Source organism: Megachile rotundata, chromosome 13, assembly GCF_050947335.1.
Source record: "Megachile rotundata isolate GNS110a chromosome 13, iyMegRotu1, whole genome shotgun sequence".
In the NCBI taxonomy this organism is placed as follows: domain Eukaryota; kingdom Metazoa; phylum Arthropoda; class Insecta; order Hymenoptera; family Megachilidae; genus Megachile; species Megachile rotundata.
Window position 1 is genome coordinate 10,329,104 of NC_134995.1, and position 13,483 is coordinate 10,342,586.

The following is a 13,483-nucleotide window of genomic DNA, read 5'->3' on the forward strand; positions in this document are numbered from 1 at the left end:
TTATGACCGTACTTACGACACCGATGACACTGATATTTGAAATTTTCCTTAACACTCACGTCTTTCTTTTCCGTTGCCTTTTTCTTCTGATTCCATTTCCGAAAACTTTTATTTACAACCATAGCGCCTTGAACATTGCTTCGTGCGTCGTTCTTCCGAGCGTCACTTTCTTCAATAATTTTGATGCGCAAAGTTTCCGGTGATGGCAATTCGTCACGAGACTCAATAGCACAACGAAAATTTTCAAAAGTTGTTGGCAAACTATACAAGAGCATGATTGTTAATACATCTTCATTTATATGGACTTCCATCTCGCTCAGTTTATCGATGATATCAAAGAATTTCCGAATATGTTCACGAACATCTTCGTTTTCATCCATTCTTTGCAACATCAGCTTCTTTAATAATGTGGCTTTTCGTGCTGGTCCTTTAGATTGATAAATCTCTTCCAGTTTCAACCACACTTCACGAGATGTTTCGCAATTTTTAATTTGCTTTAATTCCGACGGGCTTATCGACAAAATAATGTCCGATTTTGCTTTGCTGTCGTTTTTTGTCCATTCTTTCGCAGCATTTTCAGAAACGATGTCTCCGGCAACGACGATCGGTTTCTTGAATTCACCGCTCACATAAATCCATGCATCGTTCTTTATTAGCAAAGCCTGCATTTGCATCTTCCAAGTATCATAATTCTCTTTGTTAAGAGAATCAATCCGTACAATTCCAGAAGCCATGATACCCGTTAACACAAAAAATTAACCGTTTCAAAAAACTAACGATCAGGCTTTTTAATTAATTATTTTCCGTACACTTTTAATTCCGCAATCTTCTGGGCCCATAACCTGTTGAAGGTGAGGAGATCCGTGGACGAATAAAGTGTCGTAATTAATTATGTACAAAACAGAAAAACTATTTATTCAAGAACGATATAAAATATAATCAGAATTACGTGAGAGGAATATAAAGAGAACAAAATTGAATCGAAACATGCGAATACAAGAAGGAACAAACAATGATGATTAACATCGCTAGATGGAGACAAATGTTAATGCTAATTCGTGTATCGCTCTTATATTACTTTTATCTCCAATATATCCCTCTTGTATAACCAATCTAAACACTCCTACATCAAATATATTAAAGAAAATATTACGTAAACGTAGCTGGAAATGTAATATGGCGCGAGAAGTAGAAGAAGCGTACTGCGCATGCGTCGGAATGTGGCGCGCAGTTTAAATGACCAGAACTGAAGAACAGCTTTGTTTATAATTCTTTTTCTTTCGGAAAAAATTGCGTTAGTATATTTTACTTTCTTCGTTGTTTGTTATCATTAACATTATTATTTTTACTATTATTGTTATCATTATTAATATTACTATTATTGTTATCCTTATTAATATTACTATTATTATTATCATTATTAATATTACTATTATTATTATCATTATTAATATTACTATTACTGTTATCATTATTAATATTACTATTATTATTATTAATATCACTATTGTTTTTTTTTATTTACACCACTTGACTTTCCTGACTTGAAATCCAAAACCTTGAATTCCTTATTAAAAATTAATAAGGAATTTCTCCTTATTAAAAAAAAAAAAAAAAACACCACCCTTGTAAAGCACTTTAAAATCATTTCACGAAAAATACACCCTTCACAAATCAAATTAAGTCAAAAATTCCCTCGCTCTGAAAAATTCCTCCGATCGGGACTAGTTCTTTTCTGCACTTAATACCCCATCGAGCACGTTGTATCATAACATCAAAAAATATTTAGCAAGTAAATAAACCCAATGGCGGCCTTTTTGCCTCCCTTCGGATTAATTTCCGCGCGACGACACAGAAATGGAATTTCTGAAACACTAACGTTATCCCGTTGTCCTGATTGTACAAAAGGAAATTTTAATGCCTGTACTAGGGAAACGTGTACACGTCGTTTCTTTGTGTAATAAAACGCGCGTGATTACGATACAACGGCCACGAGAGATTTTCGCGATGGGGAAAAAAAAAGGAAACGTTAACCTACTTCCCGGTGAATTTTCAATCAATGCTCGCGAGCTTTGCGGAATATTCTGCCCCTGTGCTTTGCCGGTCTTCGCAATAATTGTTGACCGTTAATCGAGCAATTTTTGCTCGTGTAATGCGAGCTCGTTCGGGGTCAATCATTCCATCGATATCACGGTAAGAGTTATTTTTATGCCGTTTAATTAAATTGACCATTAAAATAATTAAAATTTGATTCGCTTGTGCGGTATTTGAAAAATATTAATGGAATTGCTTTTGTAATGGTATTCTGCGATATAACGAGAGTGGAATATAAAAATTAATACACGGGAATTTTGGGAGATGGTTTCGTGCATGTGGGGTATTGGAAATATTTTAGGGTTGAGCTGGAAATTTATGGGTGATGTGTTGGTATTTTTTAAGGTGGAAGAGGATTTTGGAATTTTGAGAATTTTGGGAATTTAGGGAATTTAGGGAATTTAGAAAATTTAGACATTTGGGAAACTTGGGAAATTTTGGAAATTTGGGAAATTTGAGGAATTTGGGGAATTGGGGGAATTGGGGGAATTGGGGGAATTGGGGGAATTGGGGGAATTGGGGGAATTTAGGGAATTTGGGAAATTAGGATTTGGGGATTTAGGGAATTTGGATCTGAGACTTTTGGAATTTGAAGAATTTTGGAAAATAGGATATGGGGATTTAGGGAATTTGGATCTGAGGATTTGGGGATTTGAGGAATTTTGAAAATTAGGATTTGGGGATTTAGGGAATTTGGATCTGAGGATTTGGGGATTTGGGAAATTTGGGAAATTGGGATTTAGGGATTTAGGGAATTTGGATCTGAGGATTTGGGCATTTGGGGAATTTGGATCTGAGGCTTTGGGGATTTGGGGAATTTGGGGAAATTGGGGAATTTGGGAAATTTGGGAAATTTGGGGATTTAGGGAATTTGGATCTGAGGATTTGGGGATTTGAGGAATTTTGAAAATTAGGATTTGGGGATTTAGGGAATTTGGATCTGAGGATTTGGGGATTTGGGAAATTTGGGAAATTGGGATTTAGGGATTTAGGGAATTTAGATCTGAGGATTTGGGGATTTGGGGAATTTGGATCTGAGGATTTGGGGATTTGGGGAATTTGGTAAATTTGGGAAATTTGGGAAATTCGGGAAATTAGGATTTGGGGATTTAGGGAATTTGGAGCTGAGGATTTGGGGACTTGGAGAATTTGAGGAATTTGATATTTTTGGGAAATTTGGAAAATTAGGATTTGGGGATTTAGGGAATTTGGATCCGAGGATTTGGAAGTTTGTAGAATTTTTATTTGAGGTTTGCTTGATTTTGGAAATTTGGATTTGGAAATTTTAAAACTTAATTTTGAAGATTTGAAAATTTTTGAAATTTGGATTTGAGGATTAGGATTTTTCTGAAAATTTGAAAAATAGCCTCCTTAATAATTTCAATATCCCCTACATTAACATTTCTAATTTACATCCCTAAAAAGAAACCAACAAATATATTGAACAAATGTCAATTATTAAATTAAACCCATCACTCGCAAACCTTTACTTCATTTAACGCAAATAAAGCGATAATTTCCGAATATTCTGCAACACGTTATCAAAGTGCAGATTATTAAATACAGTTATTCCAACAAAACAATGAATTGAATACGTATTGATATTTACAACAATTTCCTAGCAAACAGAATTATTGACGCGTTCTCAATTTGCAGCACAGTTTTAAATATTACCCACGCAATAGCTGTGATTATCTCTGTTTCAATTAGTTCCGTGAAAAACTTCCCACCACAAATTAAACGCGTTGAAAAATAAACATATTCAGTATACGAACGGATGGACATATTTGCGTAATTTTCATAGCTTGATTCACGATTAATTAACTGATTCGTTGTTGTATGCTTTATTGATATTTACTGTGGGACGTTTAACGCGTCGTCGATGATTGGTGTTGTGAACTTAGGTTATTGTACTTCTGTGAAAATAGATATTTTTCATCAGATTTTAGTCAGAATATACTGTAATATTTATAAAAATGTAGGTGTCGCTAAAGAATTAGTGAAATAATAAATATTAAACGTTCATCAAATTTTTAGTTGAGAAAAAGAAAAATTTTTGGGACAAAACTCATACTTCATTTTTCTCATTTTCAGGCACCATTTTGTAGTTGGTCAAGATCTAATGACTTAATTATTCTTTACAATTGCTTAGAAATTAAGTAGAAATTTAACAGTTTCGTAGATGTACGTCCTAACCTCACGTTAACCTAACCTTACATTGTTAGTCGCGCGCTCAGCTATTATGATTGGCTGTTTCGTGCCACTGGGCCCAAAGCTGCGCGCGCACTGATCATAATAGCTGCGCGCGCACCGATCATAACAGCTGCGCGCGCAACTCGCCTACCTAAAACGGAGGTACCTCCCAACTTTTCCAACTTGTGACGTCAGTTTTCGAGTCTCCATCGTTCTGAAGGGCTCATTTCAAAGGGGAAGCTTCAAAGAATATGACCATATTTTTTTTAATTTAAACCCTTACGCCCCTCATTGAAAAAAACGCAAAAAAAGAATTTGTTTAAATTTTTCGACATTTCATAACAAATTGACGGAATTAAAAAAAATATTTTAAAATAGCCCAATCCTTCGTGAATAAAACAGAAAAGAATTTAGCTAAATCGGTTAAGTAGTTTCTGAGAAAAAAATTCGTAAGTGAAGCCTATTTCGCAAATTGGGCAAAAATTGCAAATTTTGAAGGCTTGTTATTTTTTAACGAATTCGAAACCGGCAAAATGATGACTTAAACTCCCCCTAATTTCACGTGGACTACAACATACTTCAATTAGAGCAAAATCGCAGATGTCCAAAAGTGATCGATTTGACTCCTATAGATTTGAACTAATTACCTATGAAACTTGAACGCCTACCTTGATCGTCCACCGCTATTTTCCATCCGGTCTCCATTTTACACAACTCCGATTTACGTCCGATTAAAGCAAACCGTCCGTCTTCCGTATGATTTAATAATGGTAAAAGGTACACAAAAATTCGATTTCCTCTATCAATAGCTGCAGGCCAGGGGTAGACTCTAACTCGGCTATCGCAAATCCTCTTATAAATCGTGTATAATCTTTTTTACACCGACGTGAGCTTCCGCTGTTTCGGATGTAAACTGTCTATTATTCATGGGATTGGCCGATAAACCGGCGACCAGCTCGAACTCGATGAGAGGCTTGACTTTTTAAACCTGCCCTTCGTTTCGCCACCCTACCTTTTCCCTATCGTTTCACGGAGGAAATTCGGTGAATTTTTACGATTTACCAACGACCTTCTTTTCGGAGTACCACGGAATATTAAATTCGCACGTTCTTTTCTACGTTGGGAATAGTAACGATGTGTTTGCCATGTGAGTTCGAGGATTCGAATGACTGAGAATATGGAGGTTGAACACTTGCGGAATTTTGGGATGTAGGAAGTTAGGGGATGTGGAATTTGGGGGTTTGGGAGTGTAGGGATTTGAGATGTGGGAAGTTGGGGTGGAGGAAATTGGGGGAGGTGGAAATTTGGGGGTGGAGGAATTTGGGGGCGTTGGAAATTAGGGGATGTAGGGATTTGGGGATATGGGAATTTGGGGATGTAGGAATATGGGGACGTGGGAATTTGGGGGCGTAGGAATTTGGGGGATGTGGGAATTTGGGGACGTCGGAAATTGGGGGATGTGGGGATTTGGGGATAGTGGAATTTGGGAACGTGGGAATTTGGGGACGTGGAAATTTGGGGACGTAGGAATTTGGGGGCGTAGGAATTTGGGGGCGTAGGAAATTGGGGGATGTGGGGATTTGGGGATAGTGGAATTTGGGGGATGTGGGAATTTGGGGACGTGGGAATTTGGGGACGTGGAAATTTGGGGACGTCGGAAATTGGGGGATGTGGGGATTTGGAGATAGTGGAATTTGGGGACGTGGGAATTTGGGGACGTGGAAATTTGGGGACGTGGAAATTTGGGGACGTAGGAATTTGGGGGCATAGGAAATTGGGGGATGTGGAAATTTGGGGACGTCGAAAATTGGGGGATGTGGGGATTTGGGGATAGGGGAATTTGGGGAATATGGAAATTTGGGAACGTGAGAATTTGGGAACGTGGAAATTTGGGGACGTGGAAATTTGGGGACGTGGAAATTTGGGGACGTAGGAATTTGGGGGCGTAGGAAATTGGGGGATGTGGGAATTTGAGGACGTAGGAAATTAGGGGATGTGGGAATTTGGGGACGTGGGAAATTGGGGACATAGGCTTGTAATACATAAAATTACTTAATAAAAAAGGACAAATTTTAATCTTCGCCTAAATACAAATTACCAACAAATTTTCATCCCCATCATTGTTAATTAAAAAATCCGATTACTAATCAACTAACAACCCCTACATGTAAATAATACAATTTATCTACCCTTCACAACAGCTCACTTCCTAATTAAACAACAATAAATTCCAACTCCATGACTCCATGTCCGAATACAATTTCATCCGAAATGACTTCCGAATATCAGCGGAACAAAGATCGCGGGTTCAAGCGACATTTTGTATTCTAAGCACGTTTCCCATGCCCGCATAAGATTCTTATTTTAAAAAGTTTTCTTTACAAACGATACAAAAGGGCTGTCTTCTTTCGTTTCCGTGATATTACGTGTACACTGTGTACATACGTTCGATAAAGGAAGGAAGAAGAACAAAAAAAAAAGAGTAGGAACGAGAGCAGAGAACATACTTGTTCGTTGTTCCCTCTCTAAATTCAGATGCGATATAAAGTGCGGAACACAAACCAATCTTAAAGACAAGAATCAGGGATATAAAGGAAAACTGGACGAGCTTTCTGGAATCCCTTACGGCGATATGTATGATACTTTACGCTGTACGAACATGGTTTTTTCTTTTTTTTGTGGATGTTTTTGAAATTGTGAGGTAAAGGTTTTGCTACATTGCATGAAATGGATGTGTGGTTTTTTTGTGGTTAATTATTATTAACGCTAGTAATATTATAATTTGGGAAATTAGGGAAATTTGGGGAATTTAGGGAATTGGAGAAATTTGGGGACTTTAGGGAATTGGGGAAATTTGGGAAATTTGGGAAATTTGTGGAATTTGGGGTATTTTGGAAATTTGGAGAATTTAAGAAATTTGGGGAGTTTGGGGAATTTAGGGAATTTGGGGTATTTGGGGAATTGAGGAAATTTGGGGAATTTTGAGGAATGTGAGATATTTGGGGAACTTAGGATTTGGGATTTGGGATTTGGGATTTGGGGAATTGGAAATTTGGGAAATTTGGGATTTGGGATTTGGGATTTGGAGAATTGGAAATTTGGGAAATTTGGGATTTGGGATTTGGGGAATTTTGGATTTGGAGAATTTGAGATTTGAGGACTTTGGAATTTGGGATTTGGAGAATTTGGGATTTGAGAAATTTCGGATTTGGGGAATTTGGGATTTGGGATTGAGGGAATTTAGAATTTGAGAAATTTGAAATTTGGGGAATTTGGGATTTGAGAAATTTAGGATTTGGGGAATTTGGTAAATTTGGAATTTGGAATTTGGGGGATTTGGGATTTGGGAAATTTAGAATTTGAGAAATTTGGAATTTGGGGAATTTGGGATTTGAGAAATTTAGGATTTGGGGAATTTGGTAAATTTGGAATTTGAAATTTGGGGAATTTGGGATTTTGAGAATTTGGGATTTGAGGACTTTGGAATTTGGGGAATTTGGGATTTGGGGAATTTGGGATTTGAGAAATTTAGGATTTGGGGAATTTGGTAAATTTGGAATTTGGAATTTGGGGGATTTGGGATTTGGGAAATTTAGAATTTGAGAAATTTGGATTTTGGGGAATTTGGGATTTGAGAAATTTAGGATTTGGGGAATTTGGTAAATTTGGAATTTGGAATTTGGGGGATTTGGGATTTGGGGAATTTAGAATTTGAGAAATTTGGAATTTGGGGAATTTGGGATTTGGGGAATTTGGGATTTGGGGAATTTGGGATTTGGGGAATTTGGGATTTGGGGAATTTGGAATTTGGGGAATTTGGGATTTGGGGAATTTGGGATTTGGGGAATTTGGAATTTGGAGAATTTGGGATTTGTGGAATTTGGAATTTGGGATTTGGGGAATTTAGAAAATTTGAGAAATTTAGGGAACTTAGGGAATTTACGTAATTTAGGAAATTTAGGGAATTTGAGGAATTTGTGGAATTTGAGGTACTTAGGGAATTTAGTAACTTGAGGAATTTAGGGAACTTAGGGAAAATTTAGGGTAATTTAGGGTAACTTAGGGAATTTGGAGAATTTGAGTAACTTGTGCAATTTAAAAAATTTGCGAAATTCGGGAAATTTAGGAAATTTTGGGAAATTGTGAAATTTGTGAAATTGTGAATTTTGGGAATTTTGGGAATTTTGGGAATGTAGGAAACTTGGAAAATTTGGGGAATTCGAAGAATTCGGGGATTTGAGAAACTTCAGAAATTAAAAAAATCATAATAACACTAAACCTTGAAATTAAAAAACCTAAAACTTGAAATCTTAAAGACAAAACTTCTAAAACCTAGAATTTCGCACATAAAAAAATTTGAAAACTCAGAAATCTCAACACTCCAATGCTTCCAAAAGCTCCACCTACAAACCTCATTTACCCAATCCCTCAACAATTACCACCTGAAAGTTTGTCCACCGACACCCACATCCGACTCTCTCAAACTTTAATTGCCAGAGTTCCATGTTGATTCATAAAAGTTTAATCTTATTTGACATTTAACCGTCAATCGTAATACCCGTCTTCGGGGTTGATCTATCAAATTAATTTGACGAGGATGGTGTAACAGCAACGTTTCACACTAGTCTAGTTCGAAACGTCAACTTTGTCACAGAGAATAGAAGGACAGAACGCAGCAGCGTGTTCCGGGCAAAATCAATTAAGTTGGTTCACTTCGCTTGCTACTGTCGAATTGAATCGCGAAGGGAAACCGTTGTTCGTTCGTTTTCGCTGTCGAATGTAACCAGACGCCTACTATTGCATTGTATTTTTCCCACTTTTCCGACTATTATTGAACGTTTCACAGTTATCTACCCCGCTTTCAATTTTCCGCTACGATTTAACCCTTGCGCGGCTTTACTCCCGCACAACTTTTCATCCCTATCTACGCAAACTAGTTTATTATTTCGCCTATTTTTTATTTTTTGGATGCTGCTGGTCCGACTGGTATTAATATTTATACCGGTTAATCTATTTACTTGTATAGGTTATGTAGGTTGCATAGGTTGTCCTATAGTTGTGTAGGATATACTTGTGTAGGTATACTATTATACTGATGGTGGCATATGTAACATATGCAGATATATACATATGTACAGATATACTTGTGTAGGTATACTATTATACTGATGGTGGCATATGTAACATATGCAGATATATACATATGTACAGATATACTTGTGTAGGTATACTATTATACTGATGGTGGCATATGTAACATATGCAGATATATACACATGTACAGATATACTTGTGTAGGTATACTATTATACTGATGGTGGCATATGTAACATATGCAGATATATACACATGTTCAGATATACTTGTGGAGGTATACTATTATACTGATGGTGGCATATGTAACATATGCAGATATATACATATGTACAGATATACTTGTGTAGGTATACTATTATACTGATGGTGGCATATGTAACATATGCAGATATATACACATGTTCAGATATACTTGTGTAGGTATACTATTATACTGATGGTGGCATATGTAACATATGCAGATATATACACATATTCAGATATACTTGTGGAGGTATACTATTATACTGATAGTGGCACGTGTAACATATGCAGATATATACATATGCAGAAATACACATATGCAAATTATACAAATATACACATATGTATACGTAGATACATAGCAATTGATATACACACATACACATGTACACATACATATACATATGCATAGATATACACATATACACATACACATATGCATATGCTAGGATATACACATATATACATATGCATATGTATAGATATACACATATCCACATATACAAAATTAAGAAAGGGGTTCTCAATCAAATATATTACAACGTACATACATGACAAATATATTACAAATAGTAAATGCATGTTCATATACACGTTCACATACATGTTCATATACACGTTCACATATATGTTCATATACACATATACGTACATGTACAAACATACATCTGAATTATTTATAAAATTCAAAAGAAATGAGCCACATTCAATATATTCTAATATTGCAAGGGGTTAATTTTATTTACAATTAGAAGCTTGTCAGTGACAGAACTTTTGAACCGCCCAGTACACACGTTCACCGAATAATTCTCCGTCCACAAAAAGTAAAAGCAACGCTAAGAAAGGGTTAAGGGATAAAATTACAAACACGTTTCATTTTGCTTGAATTCTTTTAAAGCGATAAATCTGATCGGTACACGCTCTTTCGCCCTTCGTATTTTCTCTTCGAGAATAACAGCTACGATAAAATAAGACGAGGTTCGCCAAAAGAAATTGGAAAGTAAATTACAAGGAAAATTGCATGGGTTTAGTGAGAGGTCAAAGAATACAGACGTTGATTCGTTTAATTTGGTCAATCAAGAATGGGAAATTTAGGGTATTTGGGGAATTTGCGAAATTTAGGAAATTTGGGATATTTGGGATATTTCGGAAATTTGGGAAATTTGGGAAATTTGGGAAATTTGGGAAATTTGGGATTTTTAGGAAATTTGGGTATTTGGAAAATTTGGGGAATTTTGAGGAATGTGAGATATTTGGGGAATTTGGGATTTGGGATTTGGGGTTTGGGGTTTGGGGAATTGGAAATTTGGGAAATTTGGAGTTTGGAGAATTTGGAATTTGAGAAATTTGGAATTTGGGGAATTTGGAATTTGGGAAATTTGGGAAATTTGGAATTTGGGATTTGAGAAATTTAGAATTTGGGGAATTTGGGATTTGGAGAATTTGGGATTTGGGGAATTTGGGATTTGAGGAATTTAGGATTTGGAATTTAGGATTTGGGGAATTGGAAATTCGGGAAATTTGGAGTTTAGGAAATTTGAGATTTGGGGAATTGGAAATTTGGGAAATTTGGAGTTTGGGGAATTTGGAACTTGGGGAATTTGGGAAATTTGGAATTTGGAATTTGAGAAATTTAGAATTTGGAGAATTTGGGATTTGGGGAATTTGGGATTTGGAATTTAGGATTTGGGGAATTGGAAGTTTGGGAAATTTGGAGTTTAGGAAATTTGAGATTTGGGGAATTGGAAATTTGGGAAATTTGGAATTTGGGGAATTTGGAATTTGAGGAATTTGGAATCTGGGAAATTTGGAATTTGGGGAATTTGGGATTTGGGATTTGAGAAATTTAGGATTTGAGGAATTTGGGATTTGGAATTTAGGATGTAGGGAATTGGAAATTTGGGGAATTTGGAGTTTGGGAAATTTGGGAAATGTGGAAAATTTGGAGAATTTAGGAAATTCGGAAAATTTAGGATATTTTGGGAATTTAGAAAATTTAGGGTATTTTGGGAATTTGGAAAAATTTGGAAAATTGGAGAAATCTAAGGAATTTAGAAAATTTAGTAAATTTTGAAAAGAATGTAATTAATCTTGTAGTGCATCTCTGTGCAGCAAGGTACAGAAGTGGACGACGCGTTTGACGAAAGTGAATAAAATTAATTGAAAAGTTGTTTGGCGTATGAAGCATGTACATGATGAGTTGACATGCAGAGTAATGAGATTCGTATCGTTTTGATCTGTCGAGTAGAACGCGTGATGTACATATACTCGAAATTTCATTTATCGAGCTTCCATTTATAGGGTGTGTCGATAGAACTGATCAAATCAATTTCCAATAATCATCATTCTTTCATATAATTAATATCAATTAATTTACAAATTCATACATCAAGTACCCAGAAAACTACATTTATAAAGCTTGAAAACCAAGTACCTTAATTTTCCAAATGTTCCTTAAAAAGCAGAAAATGAAAAACTTACTACTGTAACCTAAAACTAACTAAGTACAATAATGTTTTTGCAGTCCTGAGCTATAATCATTAACAAGTTCAGGTCGATAAAATTGAATCGTGCAGTATCGCAGTAAGGAGCTGTAAATAGACGAGGGACGTCGCTTATTTATAGTCGTCGATATTCAGCGTTCTCCTCGAACCGATGCTCCGAAGACTCCACAATGCACCCAGAGGATTCGATCCTCTTGATTACATCATTGCTCTCTAATATTTACCACGATCGTACAAGATTGCATAACGTTCCGATTCATTATGAAGCAGAGAGGTCGTTGCTCGTTTCGTACCGTGTTCTCCCTTTTTTTCTCTCTTCCCTTTTTTTTTTATTGGACTTCCATCGAGTGCAATTACTTTCCGAAGTATACGTTCGGCATGCTGCTAGGATCTTTCCCGATGTCTCTATTACAACGGAACGAAAATCCCTGTAGCTCGTTTGCGATGCAGATCGACGCGAGAAACGCTACCCTCCTCGTAAAAGTGCATCGTTTTATTCGTCGCTACGGAATATACGAAGCTACGAAAGTATTCGAACAACGTTATGTTCAACGATTAAAATGAATGCAAATTATACGATATGGTAAACGCGATACGTTGTAAATTATACAATATGGTAAACATTCGGAGATGTATGCTAATTTTTGGGGAGTTTGAGGACAGGGTAGGTTTACATTTTAATGATTTTCATATCTTTGGAATTTGTTGGAATGTTCAAGATTTTATCATGGGGTTACTAATTCGGTGATTGTTCAGTTGAGATTTTACAAATTGGATAATTGATAGATTAGGTTAGGTTACCATTTTCGAAACTCCAAATTCCCTAGATTCTCAGTTTTACAAATTCCTAATTCCAAATTCCCTAGATTCACAATTTTCCAAATTTCTAATTCCCCAGATTCCCAAATCCCAAAATTCCCAAATCCCAAAATTCCCAAAACCCAAAATTCCCAAATGCCAAAATTCCCAATTCCCAAAATTCCCAAAATTCCCAAAATTCCCAAAATTCCCCAAATTCCCAAAATTCCCAAAATTCCCAAATCCCAAAATTCCCAAAATTCCCAAAATTCCCAAAATTCCCAAAATTCCCAAATCCCAAAATTCCCCAAATTCCCAAAATTCCCAAAATTCCCAAATCCCAAAATTCCCAAATCCCAAAATTCCCAAATCCCAAAATTCCCAAATCCCAAAATTCCCCAAATTCCCAAATCCCAAAATTCCCAAAATTCCCAAAATTCCCAAATCCCAAAATTCCCAAATCCCAAAATTCCCCAAATTCCCAAAATTCCCAAATCCCAAAATTCCCAAATCCCAAAATTCCCCAAATTCCCAAATCCCAAAATTCCCAAAAT

General features: G+C 36.0%; 1 protein-coding gene and 1 long non-coding RNA gene across 3 annotated transcripts in view; one reads left to right on the plus strand and one right to left on the minus strand.

The window, feature by feature from the left end:
* Positions 1 to 13,483, plus strand: part of Sol1 — a 718,219-nt gene that overhangs the window by 701,948 nt on the left and 2,788 nt on the right. Inside the window, exon 13 of one of the 2 annotated variants that reach the window (XM_076539295.1) lies at positions 1,164 to 1,390. The exons of the other annotated variant lie outside the window; for it this stretch is intronic. Coding sequence (XP_076395410.1) covers positions 1,164 to 1,192 — 29 coding nt within the window. The 3' untranslated portion in view covers positions 1,193 to 1,390. Of the gene's footprint in view, positions 1 to 1,163; positions 1,391 to 13,483 lie in introns of those variants that run through there. 2 annotated transcript variants of the gene reach the window in all.
* LOC143265701 (uncharacterized) overlaps positions 1 to 13,483 on the minus strand; it is a 44,537-nt gene that overhangs the window by 12,302 nt on the left and 18,752 nt on the right. The gene's annotated exons all lie outside the window — the stretch shown is intronic.